Consider the following 14,792-nt stretch of genomic DNA (forward strand, 5'->3'; position numbering starts at 1 on the left):
CACTTAAACATTAATATGTTCCTTCTTAAGCACATCTATATTAGTGATGACACATCATTGCTACCCAATAATAGATCTGACTCTTACTTCAAACAGCTAATGCAACTGCATAACGTTTCCTTCACAAGATTTCATCACATCGGCATCACCAGAACACCACATGTTAATTTTTGACAGCAGAAATAAAGGTGTTTTTTTTATTTTGAAGACCAAAAGTTCTGTAGCACAAAGTGTCTTGCAAAACAATATAAATTCACAATGAACTGAAGTAGTGAATACGGGTTACCAGCAGGACATTTAGAAAGAGCTATGCTTTCTTTCAGAAGTAACTGAATCTTATACAGCCAGTGTTAGTGCAGCATCTTGGGGAACTACACATCACGTTGGAAAATTCAGACTACTGCACTGAAAACAGAAAGGACACTATTGCTTTTGCTATCTTCACAAAATTTTGACATTCGCTCAGTTCAAAACTGGACACTGGATTCTCTTTACCACACTGCCACTGTGCTTTGTGAAAACTACTAAGTAGCATTCCCATCAAACTTCAAACCATTTTTCTTGCATTCTATAAGATCTTGATGTTTCTCCTGTAGAAGGAAAAGATTTGAAGCAGGAATACAGTCCAGATGGAAATAAATAAATCAATCCAATCTCTGCCTTTCTTACAAGACACGCTTCACTACTAAACCTGGACTGATAAGTTCCAAAAAAGTAATGAAAGCTATGATGAAAAATACATTTAATTTACTATACTCAATCATGTGCCTCCTGATGTATCCTGGTTTTGGTTAGGATAGATTTTTTTTTTCCCTAGTCGCTTGTCTGGTGTTATGATGAAAATAGTGGTGATAACACAGTGATGTTTTAGTTGTGGCAGAGCAGTGCTTGCACAGAGCCAAGGACTCTTCTGCTTCTCACACTGCCCTGCCAGCGAGGAGGCTGGGGGTGCACCAGGAGCTGGGAGGGGAAACAGCCAGGACAGCTGGCCCAGGCTGCCCAGAGGGATGTCCCATACCGTGTGGCATCACACTCAGCAATAAATCTGGGGTAAAGGAGGAGGAAGGGGGGAGGTTTGGAGTCTTTTCATGGAACCATTATGCATGATGAGCTTTCCTGGAAGTGGCTGAGCACCTGCCTGTCGATAGGTAGTGAACGAATTCCTTGTTTGGTTTTGCTTGCCTTAGCTGTTCAACTCTCTTTATCTCAGTACACAAGTTCTCACACCCTTACCTTTCTGATTCTCCTCCCCACATCACTGGTGGGAAGGGAGCAAGCAGCTGCGTGGTGCTCAGCTGCCTACCAGGGTTAAACCACAACATGATGCCTCCGAGACCTGAATTATACATAACTTAAGTACAGTACTGGTGACAGGTTATCGGGCCTGAAACCATTTACAATGCCTTCCGTGATAAACTGTCCAAGCAAACAGGTTCAGAGCACAAGGACGAAAGGACAAACCGTCTGCCCCTTCAGTTAGGCATCTCCTGGATTCAGATAAACAGTCCTTTGTCCTTGCAAACCAACTGGTAATCTCAGAAATCCAGAGATAAAATGGGGTCCCACTTCCAGAACCTTCACATCTTTGCTGATGAAGTACAATGTTTCCACAAAAGCAGACTGAAATTTGATTTAGAAGTATTTTCTGCCTACTCAATTTCAAACCCTTTCAAAGCACAGTCTCTTAACCAGCTTGTCAGCTGTTAAAAAAATAAAGAGCCGCCCAGATGGGGGACACAAAGTCTGACCACAGAAATAAAGTAGCACCAAAAGCTTCCAGATATTTTCCCTACCTGCTAGAGGTAACAAACCATTCTATCCAGCCAATTCAAAACACCCCCCACCAGAAAGAAAGAAAAAAAAAATAAAAAGGAAAAAAAAAAATCACCTATTTGGCACACTCAAAATTGAACCCTGAAAACCTGAAATCTAAAGTTCTCAGGAAAATCTCAGGGAGGATAGGAGGGAAGCAGATCCAAAAAGCAGTTAATGGAAAACCCTTCTATTAGCTTAAATTATGGCTAATGGGCTGTTTGCTAATGAGTTAGTAGATTAACTTTTTTTTTTTTTTTTTTTTTTTTGACTTATAGAGCATTCAAATCAAGGCTGGTTCAGCCTCCTTAGAAAAGCAACCTATACTTTGCTACTCAGCAGACCTTGATAAAAAAAAAAACTCAAGTTTTGCAGAACAGCTGACCCTGCATTGTTTTCCATGTTTTGACTATTCAAATACAGACTTAGGTAATAGTTTTCTGAACGTAACCAATGTTTAAGGAGTTGCATTTTCCTAATATTAGGAAAATCTACACATATTACTTAGAAAGAGCTCAGCAAATTGATGTCGTCACTTAAATGAATTCTTTGTGTACAGAAGTGGCAAGACATGCTTTTTTTCCCATTAAATTCTGTCCAAAAATATAGTAACACATTCTTTCTTTAAAATTGAAAGAACAAAAATAGATTTTTCTTCAGCTAAGGTCTGCTTGAAACCTTGCCCTTGAAAATAGGCACAATTGGAGAACTTGGAAAAGAATTACTGGTAAAATCAAACCACCATCAACTGTGAGCATCTTACCTTTAAATAGGATCCGTAATATTTAGTTACATATGGACTGTCACATTGACTCAGCACTGTGATCTCTTGTTGGATGTCTTCTATTTCGTCTTCTGCTTCTTCTAGATCAATAATTTTTATAGCAACCACTTTCTGAGTCCGATTGTCAATTCCTTTGAAAACTTCACCAAAAGAGCCCTTACCAATTTTCTCCAGTTTTGTAAACAGTTCTTCCGGATCTGCCTTCAGAGTCTGTTAAAAAATAAGAGAAAAATTACTAAGCATTTGTAACACTAAAATGAAATGTGATGACTTTTTAAAGGCAGCAAGCACTTTAAAAATTCTACATGTTCCAATTTATCCAGGTACTCTTTTTTTCCATCTCCATAATTAATGTGTTCTTTCTACACCCTTTATGTGCACATATTGCAATATTTATGCTTCCCTGTGTATAAAGTACAAATTTATCACAGTTCCTGTGACAGGGATTTACCCTATCTGGCATGAGAAAATGGTATCATCTCAATTTCTTTTTCTTGGGCAATAAGCTACGCTGAGAACGAAAGAGCCTTCCAAAGATTTGGTTTCTATTAAAACTAAGGTCGGTCAAATATCATTACCAATGAAAGTAATCCTTTCTGCTGTCCCTTCCTCTTTAAACTGCTTCCTTCCCAGGATGCAGGGACCTATTCCTCTGAGATTTTCACACGTTTCATCCTGTAAGGATTCTGTTCCCACTCTTCGATGCACCGACTATTTCCTTGATTGTTGTGGCAAGCAATTCTCTTCAACTTTCTCCTACTAAGGATCACCTGCACGAGCTGCCATAATTCCTCCTTATTCTTGACCCCAAGAATCCTTATTCTTGACTCCTTATTCTTGACCCCAAGTTTTTCCTGGAGCAGGATTTACTTTATTCTTCTCTCAGCTGAATGAACTCATTCACTCCTAACACACATTCTACCTCGAAGCGAGTTGTGTGAGGACTACCAGCACCTACCTAAGCACGTCACCCCAAAAAAGAACTCAAGACCTATGTGAACCGTTCTGCCACAGCTGGTTTTTCTCCACGATCAAGTATAGTTAGCTACAGCTGCTCTCCAGCTTCGCACTTCTACTGCACCGATGCTGAGTTCCACCGTGTGCCTTCTTCATCTACCAGCAAGGAGTCCCTACAGCTACTAAAAATACTCAGGTTACAAATACACTGGATAAATCATACCTGAAGGGAACAGTCATGATGTGCAGGAAAATCAAGCGGCATTGCTTAGACTCTTCCACTTAAGAAAGAGCCACCTGAAAAGGCTTGCTGTTGTTCTTAAAAGGATGAGGTTCGTGTTAACCAAAGTGGAAATGTATTATTGGTATAGGAAAAGGCTCTTACTAGACAAACACAGTCATGTCTAAATAAGCATTAAGCTGAACAATTTATACTACTTAGACAAACTCTGCAAAAGCATAAATGGGTAACTTAGCATAAATCTCTAAATGCCTACAGACAAGTGCTGAGCCAACACTTTCTCTTCAACAATTAAGTTGAGCTTATCAAGCATCTCCCACCTATACTTCTATTTCTGCTCTCCTATCTCAAAGGTTACATCACGAAACCTTGCAGCCCCAAGAGGCAGATCACCCAGAAGACGTTTTAGTTTGCCCGAAGCTATGAGCCACGCAAGTTTCACAGCTCAATTAGGTGTTTTGAGGACCAGATAGTTGTGTCTGAGTTCAGAGATAAAGCCACTCATTTCTTCAGGCAGTGCGTTTGGAAGTTGTGAGGAGTTGGGAAGAACTGGTCCTGTCTGAGCTTTTTATGATCAAAATCTTATGGCCATCTTGGAAAATGAATGGTTTGATAATATCTGGTATTAATACCATGTAAACAGTATTGTATTACAGTAAGATCCTTCTCCAAGCTCCTTGTGAAAACATTTATTACTATATCCATGTATATATATGTAGTAATTAATATATATATATAGGAAGGAATGTATATAAATAAGTATATATAAATAGGAAAGAGTATGTACATACCTTCCAAAAATCAGAGCTTTTGTAAACATGTTTTTTAGTTTTAAAAGTTACCATTCCTGAACTTTGTTCGGAGCCCCAGGAGGTAGGAGCTGTTCAAAAAGAAGCTCTCTTGCCGTGTGAGAAGGTCCAAATTTTCTTCCCAGGAGACTAGGTGTTTGAAGCGAGAGCCTTAAGCTGCTGGCAGCCTACGTTTATGGAAAACTACCAGTCGGGCTCTCCTTAATGATCTGCTCTATTTCAGAAATGGCCAGATCAGGCCTCCAGATACATAATGAGCTGCTTGAATTTGCAATTACACAAGCGGCCAATTCCCATTCATTTTTCCGAGATAAAATCTGGAAAGGATTCTCGACAACTTTTGTTTTGTTTCTGCAGAGACTTCCAACAGAGCCAAAATATTCAAATGGCTTTATAAATATTCTCTCTATGCGACTGAATATAGAGAAAAATGCTTTCCATAGGTTTTGTCACTACTCTCCTGCTGACTCTTCGCAGGCTTTCGCTGAGCTTATGGCATTTTCCTACTAATATTACAAGCATGGTTAGTGGTGGTTTGGTTTCTGTTCGCATGGCTTCTCACACTTCTCACACCGACCACAACCACCCCTTCTCAGCCTCTGGCTTGTTTAACCACGCAGAAGAAAGCCCTTCATTTCTCATCACAAGCAGCGCCGTCGTTCTCACCGTAATTACAGTAACCCCTCTGTACTTGCTCCACGTCGGATTCATTACTTCTGACCTTAATTAGCCAGAAAAATATCTTGCACTTAAGGTGAACTCTTCCGGGCACTCTGCTCACTAATCAGCATCGCCCACTCCTACCGAATAAAGAGAGTCCCAAAATACTCTGAGATCAGATTTGTTCAGCCTGGCCTCCTGGCTCAAACTCACCTCTCCCCGGCCCCCTGCATTTCCAACTCACGAGCACCCAGCCTCTTGCAGAGGGTCTTTGTAGTAATTCACACTTCTGACACCTTGCACTTCATGCTGGTTTGTTCAGCAATTCAAATCCTGAAGGTCACACAGATCTTCAATACTAGCCTAATTTTTCCCCCCTTTTTTTTGTTTCTTCATTGCCAAGGCCACATCTCCATCACCAACAGTCAAGATCAACCTTGGTAATCAGCAGCATCATCCCCATCACCTATCCAGTTCTCCCCTCAAAGCCAGCACTACATGCATCTTACAATGCAGCTGGTTTTCTGTATCTCTAATTCTACCACCCCTGTAGCTCAGCAGAAAATGTTACTGAAATCCAAGTTAGTTAGATCAAGTATACACATCTAACTTTATTCATAACCATGCTGACCCAAGCCATAGCTTTAACAGGAGTCCTTTTCCACATCGCATCCCAGTTCTTATTTCTCATCTCCTTTTATGAAAGCTTATTCATTCAGTTATTATTATTATTATATACTTTTATCTTTAACCTGAAATAATTCCAAGCCATCCCCATGTTCGAGTTCTCCAATTATTTGGATAACTGATTGCAGATCTCTGCTTTCTCAATGCCTGCTTTTATAGCAGACAATTGCCTTTCAACACCTCTTTCCTATGCTTTTAATTTTACCAAATTTCCAATTAAGCAGTCCAATCCTCTCTCTCTATCAAGCCCAAAATACCATCACCTAACCAGGTTTAGAGATTTCTGGTGAATATGAAATACCCCATGGTCAACTGGTTTGTGACTGCTGGTGATTACTGCTGTCTGCTTCCACGCTGGGAGATAAATATAACGTGGTTTGAACCTTGCTCACACGTGTGCAGAGAAACCTGGATACGCACTGTAATGGAGTGTTGCAGTCAGCAAAGCCTACAAAATCGTTAAGGACTGGAGAAACTAATGGAATAAAATAAAAATGAACATAAAGAAATCCATCCACATAATCACTTCTGGCTCTGGAAATCTTTGAGCAGTAAAATTGTGGAAGTATGCCATGGAAGTACTGCAAGTTACTCCGTTCTTACACTTTTTTTCTTAGACATCTATTCCTAAAGACCGTTGAAGCCAAAACACTGGACCACTGGGCCTACAACCGGACCCCATTCAGCTGGTAACACTGTTAAATTATTCACATCCAAGTCAGAACTTCAAAGACGAGCTAAAAATACACAAAAATATTTATATATTAAAATAAAAATAGAAATAAAGGGAAAAAATCCACAACAAAACAAAATTGTATGCTTAAATGGTTTCACAGTATCAGGAACAACTACTTACAGGAAAGAGAGGCCTTGAATTTTGCTACACAGCATTTTACCTTTCTCAGAAGCTGCTAACTTTTTGCTTTCCATGGTATATACACACATATCATATATATGAATAGCTGATACAATACACAAGATCATTTCCTGTAGTTGGTGGGAAACTGCAATAAGACAGAGGCAGGATGCCATAAACTCTGCCATGAAACTGCAGTGGGTTATAACCAAAGGGTGGGGGGCAGGGGTGCTCTAAAACCTTGCACCTCTCAAACACTTGGGTTGTTGAACAGAAATGAAGACAAACACATCACAGTGGCCTTACTAATACTCACGGCTGTTCCCCAGTTCAACTCCCTTATAAACTGTTTTCTGATGAGACTGGAAGAGGTTTTAAGCAGGGTTAGGGGAGGAGTTGCCTATCATAACAGTATTCTCCATCCCCTGTGCAACCCCCTTTCCACCTACTTTCAAGGAAACTGCGTTTATCTGGGATTCGGAATACGAAACTTTTAGTTCTTTATCAATAAGATGGATCTCCAAAACATGCTTCCAAATTCCCAGTGAACTAGTATCATCTTCTGGGTTCAGTGTCCCCTGAAAAAAAGTCATGCCTTAATGGCATGATATCCTTCATTCAGAAAGCAACTTAATGTACATCCTTAGGAGTTCAATGCCAAAATTAACCGTTGCCTAATCATAACCTGCCTTTTTTTTTTTTTTTTTTTAACAAGCATTCAAAAAGAATACATTTTAAATAAACATGAATTCTAATTTAACTAGTTTCTCAAGCTCATTCTGCATTTTTAATAACATAGCATTTTAATACCATAGCTAGGAGCTTTCAGAAGCTGTACTCCTCCCTCCCATCCATCACGCTATTTAAAAGTAGATTGCTGCAGCTGAAGAAATCTCCCCGTGCCTTCAGCACGCAATGAAAACAGCAGATAGCACCAGCAAACACAGCACTGACACCCAGAACGCCTTTTAGACACTGCGTGAAAGACAGCTAAGGAAGAGCCTCGAAGAAGAGCTTTGTAACAATGCCTCTCCCTTGTCTGCACTTGCTCAGATCAATCACCCACAGACACTGCGAGCATCACGCCTCGCAGGCCCTGCTATTGTTTCATGCCAGAAAGTGGTGGCTCGGGTGGAAATTCCCAGCATTGTGACCCACGGCTGAATATATCTCAGTAATACAAGCTTGGAAACTTATGTTGCATTAATACTAATTGAGAAAAAGAAGAAAGAATGAGTTTTAGGATCTACAGTAATCCCATAATTTAAGGGGAGACGTGCACCTATTCTATCATCTGACAAGACACCCCAAATGTCTCTTAATAGGTGCCTAATAACACAACTTGAAAGAGAATACGAGTACAAGCACTCCTAGAATATTCCTGATTCAAGTCTGACTTTCTACAGCATTATATTAATACAGAATGAACACACACAACAGCCTGAAGCCTCTGCAACCCAAAGATTTATTACTCTCAGATCTGCTCTTGTCCACCAAGAGGCAATGATCCACACACAAATACCTCCAATAAACAAAGGATTTGTTGGCTTATGAAAGAAATCACAGAAAAACATATATATATTGTCTATCCAAAACACCTCTTCAGAAGAAAACTACATTTGTCTGACTCTGCAACTAGGCATCCTGAAGATATACAAGAGTTTGATTTCAGGAGACACGGCAGGGAGGGACATGGTAGGAAAAAAATAGGTTTTAGTGGGTAACAGTTAACTTAGGAACACCATCATCACCCTGTGCCAATCATGATGCAAAGCTCAATCACGCATACAACCCAAAAATATCAGCTTAAAGGAGTGCCTAATTTTGTCAAAATGAAATTTTGACTTTTACAGTCAAAACCAAAATGTAAGTTTTTAATAATGAATTAAGAAACCCAAGCAGAAAATTGTTCTGGGACTGGTCATGGAGTATCAAGCCACAGAATCATTTCCTTTTACGTGAAGAAAAATACTCTTGATAAAATTTCTCACTCCACACCCCAAATTCAGTAAATGAAGTGGTGTTTCCCAGTTGTAGTGGGTTTACGTGGCAAGGTTTTGGTGGCAGGGGGGCCACAGGGGTGGCTTCTGTGAGAAGGATCTAGAAGCTGCCCCATGGTAGGTAAGGGCCCCACTGCTGACCAGAGCTGAGCCAGTAAGTGATGTTGTTTGTGCCTCTGTGAGAGCAGATTTAAGACAGGGAAAAAAACGCTGCGCCACACAGCAGCTGGGAGAGTGAGAGGAGTGAGGAACGGCCTTGCAGGCACCAAGGGCAGTAAAGAAGGAGGGGGAGAGGTGCTCCAGGCGTTGAGCAGCAGTTCCCCTGTGGCCTGTGGAGAGGCCCCTAGTGGAGCAGGCTGTCCCCCTGCAGCCCATGGGTCCCACATGGAGCAGATCTCCACGCTGCAGCCCATGGAGGAGCCCCCAGTGGAGCAGGTGGATGTGGCCTGGAGGAGGCTGCGGCCCATGGAGAGCCCCCGCAGGAGCAGGCCCCGGGCCGGAGCTGCAGCCCGTGGAGAGGAGCCCACGCAGGAGCAGGGGGCTGGGGGGAGCTGCCGCCCATGGGGGACCCGTGCTGGAGCTATTTACTTGTCCTGGAAGGCCACCTGATGGGAATGTGCTGTTCCTGTTCAGAGGCTGCTGACACTGGTGTTGAGACAGTAAGAGGATAAAAGGGTGAATGTGGTAACTGATAAGGACATCGGGCCATCATGGATGTGACTGATACCACAGCAGAGATGCGAAACCAGATTTTGTAAGTTCGGCCTTTGGAAATGAGAGCACCTCTCCTTACTTCCTATACCTCTGTATAAACACCGCACCCTGCCTTTATATAAAAATTTAAGATAAATAGATATCTGGAAATCCCATCTAAAATGGATCCCTCCAAAACCACAGAAGGGCTGAAGCAAGGTAACAGATCCAGGCAAGTACGGATTCACTCTTGTCAATCCTTATTGCAGGAGCCGTCTTCCTCAGTCCTTCAGCTCTTTGTGAGGGAATCTGTCACTTTTGGGGCTGACTGCATCAAGTACCTCAGACCCAAAGGCCACAAGAAGAGAAGATCAAAGAACTGCAGAAAATGAGAAAATCTAAGTTCACCTGCTGTCATGTTAACTGTACCATGGTTTAATAAAACCCAAACTGAAGCTTCACCCTGCAACGATGACTTCCTAGGAAGCTTCCCCACGAAGTCATCCACAGCATGTCCAAAGGAAACCAGCTCTCACTCCTCCACTTATGCTTAATGGCAAGATTTTGGGGGTGTCGGAGAAGAGAGCTCAGCAGGCACACATTCACTAGAAGCTGCTACACGTCTTCTCAGTATAATAGTTCCACTGTTGGTAAGAGTTGACTTGTCTAGAAAAACTCCAGACAACTGTTGCATAGCCTTGATGCAGCATTTGACCTAAAAAGCCAGAGGACACCAACTCTGTTCCTGAAAAATGAAAACCCTTCTGTCCTCGTGCTGAAGGACCAAGCTTAAAATACACCACTGAATCCCAGACATCTGTCCCCTGGGTATTTTACAACAGGTTAGCCGTGACCACAGTGGTCCAAGGATCTTTCAAATAATGAACTGCTGCAGGTTACTCTATCAAACTATCACTTAGGCAAGAGCAGTGAGCACAACCCTTCAAAAAATTGAAATTGGGGAAAAGTAATCTCCCAAACACATGCTGCAGACACAAGGCAGCGGAGGCTGCACAGCCTTTTCAGAGCCTTCAAAGCCCAACGCTTTGTGGTTACCAAACACAGAGCTCACACACAAGACAGCGACAACAGTTTATTGTAAAAGGAGAATGAATTATAATAGGGAAGACAGTAATGTGCACAATGTGTCAGAGCACAAGGAGAGCCATGCTGGATCAGAACACAGCATCCTGGAGGCCCCAACACTTTCTCCTGCAGCAGCTGAGAGCGAACATCCTGGGATAAGTGCAAGAACACACAAGTAAACATCAGCATTTTCCAAAACACTCTTCCAGTCTCCAGCAAATTCACAGTTCAGACACTCACTGAGTCAGAAGTGGTGCCTTTACACTTAGCAGCCCTTCATTTCTATTCATTTGTCAAGTTCTTACTGAAATCTAGTTAAAGTTTTAACTAGGGTTTCTTGCAGCAAGGTGGTGTGATTTTATTTTATTTTAGATTTTGGATAAAGAACCAGCAGTTCTTGTACTGAGAATGAAAAATGACTTTTTTTTTTTTATGGGATACTAAGCACTTTTATTATTACCAAAAACCTGAAAGGGAGGAAGATAAAGAAAAGTTGCATCATACACAAGAGGCTGTGGCTTCAAGATGATGCAATTTTAAAAGCACATTCGGAATTTTATGAATGTGGCATACGGGCACACCTAGAAATACAAACAAATCTTCTCACAAAACGTTTTTTCTGGGAAAAAAAAAGTTCAGGGCATTTCAGGGAAAAAAAAAAAAAAGGGGGGGGGGGTGTTTTGGCTGTTTTTTTTTTTTCCTTTAAGAAACTGAAATATGAAACGTGACACAAAATAATTATTTCTTATCAGGAATTCTGCAGTTCATCAGTATCCATGTCCATTATGTCATGTAGATTAATTTGGAGCTCTTATTCATGTGAAACTCTTTCCCACCTGTATTGCAGAAGCACAGACAAGTATCACACCTAGAGCCACTCCAGCTGCTGCACTGGACTGGCTGAACACAGCAAAGTGCCCAAAAGGCACACACCACCTATGGGCTTCTTTCACTTCTCCAGGATCTGATGTTGATGGAGCCACTCATCTTTCCTCAGCAAGAGTTCCCAAAAGTATTCTTCTTGTTAAAACCATAATGTATGGTTCATTTTAAAGGAACTTCAGACAGTCAGAGTTACACAAAGAGATGAGGTTAAAAAAAAAAAAAAAAAAAAAAAAACAACTGCTTTTCTAGTTCTCAAACTTCAGCAACAAAGGAAAACAGCAACAAATCAGACATAGCTTAACCCCAAAACCTTTTTAAGTGTGGGAAGAGAGGAGAAAGAGGTTTAATAACTATTAATTTTAGCATTTTATTGCTAAAGATTACATTAAAACTGCTGGCTGCCAGATATCTGACAGCTTGATGTACTGCAGCACCGTGTTCTGCAGCTTCAGCCCTTGAGCTTCTCTCTGCAAGCCTACATATCCTCAGCTTTCTGGTTCAAGGCACTCCTAACAGGCTTCAAAGTGCATTACAGCCCACCAAGAGCCCATACCACTGATTTACGAACACGGTATTTTATTATTTTAGATGGTTTCAGAAAGAAACTCCAGAAGCTTACCACAGCCTTGAAGCGCAGGCCGGTCTGGTCTGAAAGTCCCTTTTACAGGTCACACGCACTTTTTCTGAGCCAGCCATGCGAAAATATCACACGGTACAGACAAGCAGGCATTTTTCTTAAGTCAGCTGCGTAAAGCAGAGAGGATGAAGAAGGCTTTCTGACAGTTTAGTGGTGATGCCCCTGCGTGCCACACACTCAAGCGCCTATCAACACAGAGCCCTTAAACTAAGGGCAGTACAAGCGTCGAGTCCAAACTTATTTGCACACATTGAAAATTAGGTCAAAACCCAGCTCTGTTTCTATTCTGGTTAGAACATGCCCGCGTCGCAGCAGACAGTGAATCTTGGATTTGACAGCCTTCCAGCACCATCCCACATTTCCTCCACAGCTTCTCATTCCTTTGGCTTACTCTCTACCCACTCGCTTTTCATGCATCACTCTTCAACCATCAATCAGATATGTTGTTCAGAGAGAAATACATTAATCCTGCGTTCCTCTGCTCTGCTTACACACTCCTCTGCTCACACCAAACGGCGTAACAAAGCGCTACCCCTGCACGTGAGTTTCTGGGGTCAGGAAGTTCCTCTTGTTCACAGTAGGATACGGACTGGTCTCTTGGACAAGCCACAGCAAAGGACACAAGAGAAAGCTGCCTAACTTTCTCACTGACATTGTTTACACCATTTGTTGCAGAAGCTGGTAGGTGGGGAGAAAGGATCACACTACAGAAAGAGAAAACACAGTCCCATGATTTGGACAATTTAATTATACCTCGGAGAACCGAGCTCTATTCCTCTCTTCTACCGAAGCCACAAACCATAAACTTTGTCTTATTTAAGCAGCTGCCACGCATAGTATGTACCTTAATATTTCAACATTTATCTGCAAATAGAGCCAAAAAGAATCGTGTGCTAAAAAGAGACCACTATAAGATTGCAGTATACTCTGACAGAATGGAAATGGATCTAGGCGTCTTGAAGTGGGGGCAGAAAATTAGCAAGCAGCTTCTGTATTGCTCATGGATTTTAGGCTTCTACCTATCTTCGTTTGGTCTTTAACAATGGCGTGAAAAGGACACAGTGAAGTTCCCAAACAGTCAAGAAACTCTAATAATAATACATTAAAATTCATGAGAATAATAACTGTCCTAAATAAAGAGATTGCAGTAAAACCCCAAGTGTACTAACAAAAAAATCCTGACAGCCTTACAGATTTAGTAGAGCTCATGGTATTACAAACTAAATAACAAATTAAACTAGGCAATAATAATAAAAGCATGGGTCCTTCAATTATGAAATGCCACACATGGGCAGTACATGCATAATGCTGGAGTAACTCATTCTCTTACTTCCCAGCCACTCAAGATCTGTCTTTTCTCAGCCTAAAATACAGGTTCTGTTTCCAAATAGGTACCAGAAAATGGAACGTTAATCCAGCCCTTCGTAAAGGAAGAAAACATTACTTCTGTGTGTCTCAGCAATCAGCAAGGGGCTCGCATATGGAAGGTGAACTCGAGCACTCCGCAGCAGTACCTACCGAGCGGCAGAGCAATCGGTTCAGGGCGAGGGCCTACATCCTCGGTTTGGCATCCAGTGCCAGCCTGAGTATACAACTCAGGCCATGCCTACGAATATAACATCTTAAATTCAAACCCTCGGGTTATGCAAAGACCTGAGATTCACGAGGCAGAATCTGCTTTGCAAAAAAAAAAAAAAAGCACGCAACCCCAAGTAAACCAATACTTACACCAAACGAAGCACAAAACCTTTCGGTCCAGGATGCCAAACACCTTTACCTCCCACTCCTAAGTTTTCCTTTTGGAGATCGGGGCAGGCGAGCACCTAACACGATGTGGGGATGCTCAGAAGAGCACGCAGGCACTGATGCCCTTATGGCTTTTCTGCCAGCAGCTTGCGTTTTGCAAGCAGCTCAACCACCAGAAAACCACACTGATTGTTTAAATATATACACGTACACGTATATATATATCTCGCTGCTGTACAAACCCAGCCAACTCTGTCAGGTCAGGCCCTGAGGACCATGCACGGCCCCCAGCCATCCATCCACCCACCCAGCACCACCACCACCCAGCCAGTCCTACAGATGACCACTGCAGCATGGGCTGAAGGTCAACATTTTCGGGCCCTGCTTTCCCCTCTGTTGGCATCAGCGGGCTGGAAAGCCGAGCCTCGCGGACTGAAACACTGGGGAGCACTACTCAGCGGCTGGAGGGGGGAAATTTTTTTGAAGAAAGAGGGAAAAAAAGGCAACGAGACGCATCCCCCTGCGTGCTCCCAGCAAAGCGGCGGCTCCGAAGGGAGGGACCCAGTGTGCACAGACCTCGCTGGCGGCACAGCACGCCTTGTTCCCGGCGGTGTCGCGACCCTACACCCCACACACACACCCCACACACCCCATAGACCCCACACACCCCACACGCCGCCATTTCGGCCCCCGCCCGCCCTTCACCTGCATGCCCGGCAGGCCCGCCTGCACCGGCGAGTGGGCCATGGCGGCGGCGGAGGCCTCGGGGAGGGGGCCGGGGCTCCTCAGGCGGCGCCGGGGGCCGGGGCTGAGCTCATGGCCGCGCTCGCACACTCCTCCTCCTCCTTCCTCCTTTTTCTTCCTCCTCCTCCTCCTCCTCCTCCTCCTCCTCTCCCTCCCCCCGAGCCAGCAGCAAAGGGGCTGTCCCAAGCGCCGGCT

The 14,792-nt window shown here is 42.9% G+C and overlaps 1 protein-coding gene across 2 annotated transcripts in view; it reads right to left on the reverse strand.

The window, feature by feature from the left end:
* STK24 (serine/threonine kinase 24) overlaps positions 1-14,792 on the reverse strand; it is a 56,718-nt gene extending 41,926 nt beyond the window's left edge. Inside the window, exons 1-2 of one of the 2 annotated variants that reach the window (XM_084524161.1) lie at positions 14,559-14,792; positions 2,576-2,806 (exon numbers count right to left, since the gene is read on the reverse strand). In XM_084524161.1, coding sequence (XP_084380287.1) covers positions 2,576-2,806; positions 14,559-14,600 — 273 coding nt within the window. In that variant the 5' untranslated portion in view covers positions 14,601-14,792. Of the gene's footprint in view, positions 1-2,575; positions 2,807-13,835; positions 13,977-14,558 lie in introns of those variants that run through there. The other variant, XM_084524162.1, reaches the window with a different exon arrangement.

The sequence above is a fragment of the Aythya ferina genome, assembly GCF_964211825.1.
Source record: "Aythya ferina genome assembly, chromosome: 1".
Classification (NCBI taxonomy): domain Eukaryota; kingdom Metazoa; phylum Chordata; class Aves; order Anseriformes; family Anatidae; genus Aythya; species Aythya ferina.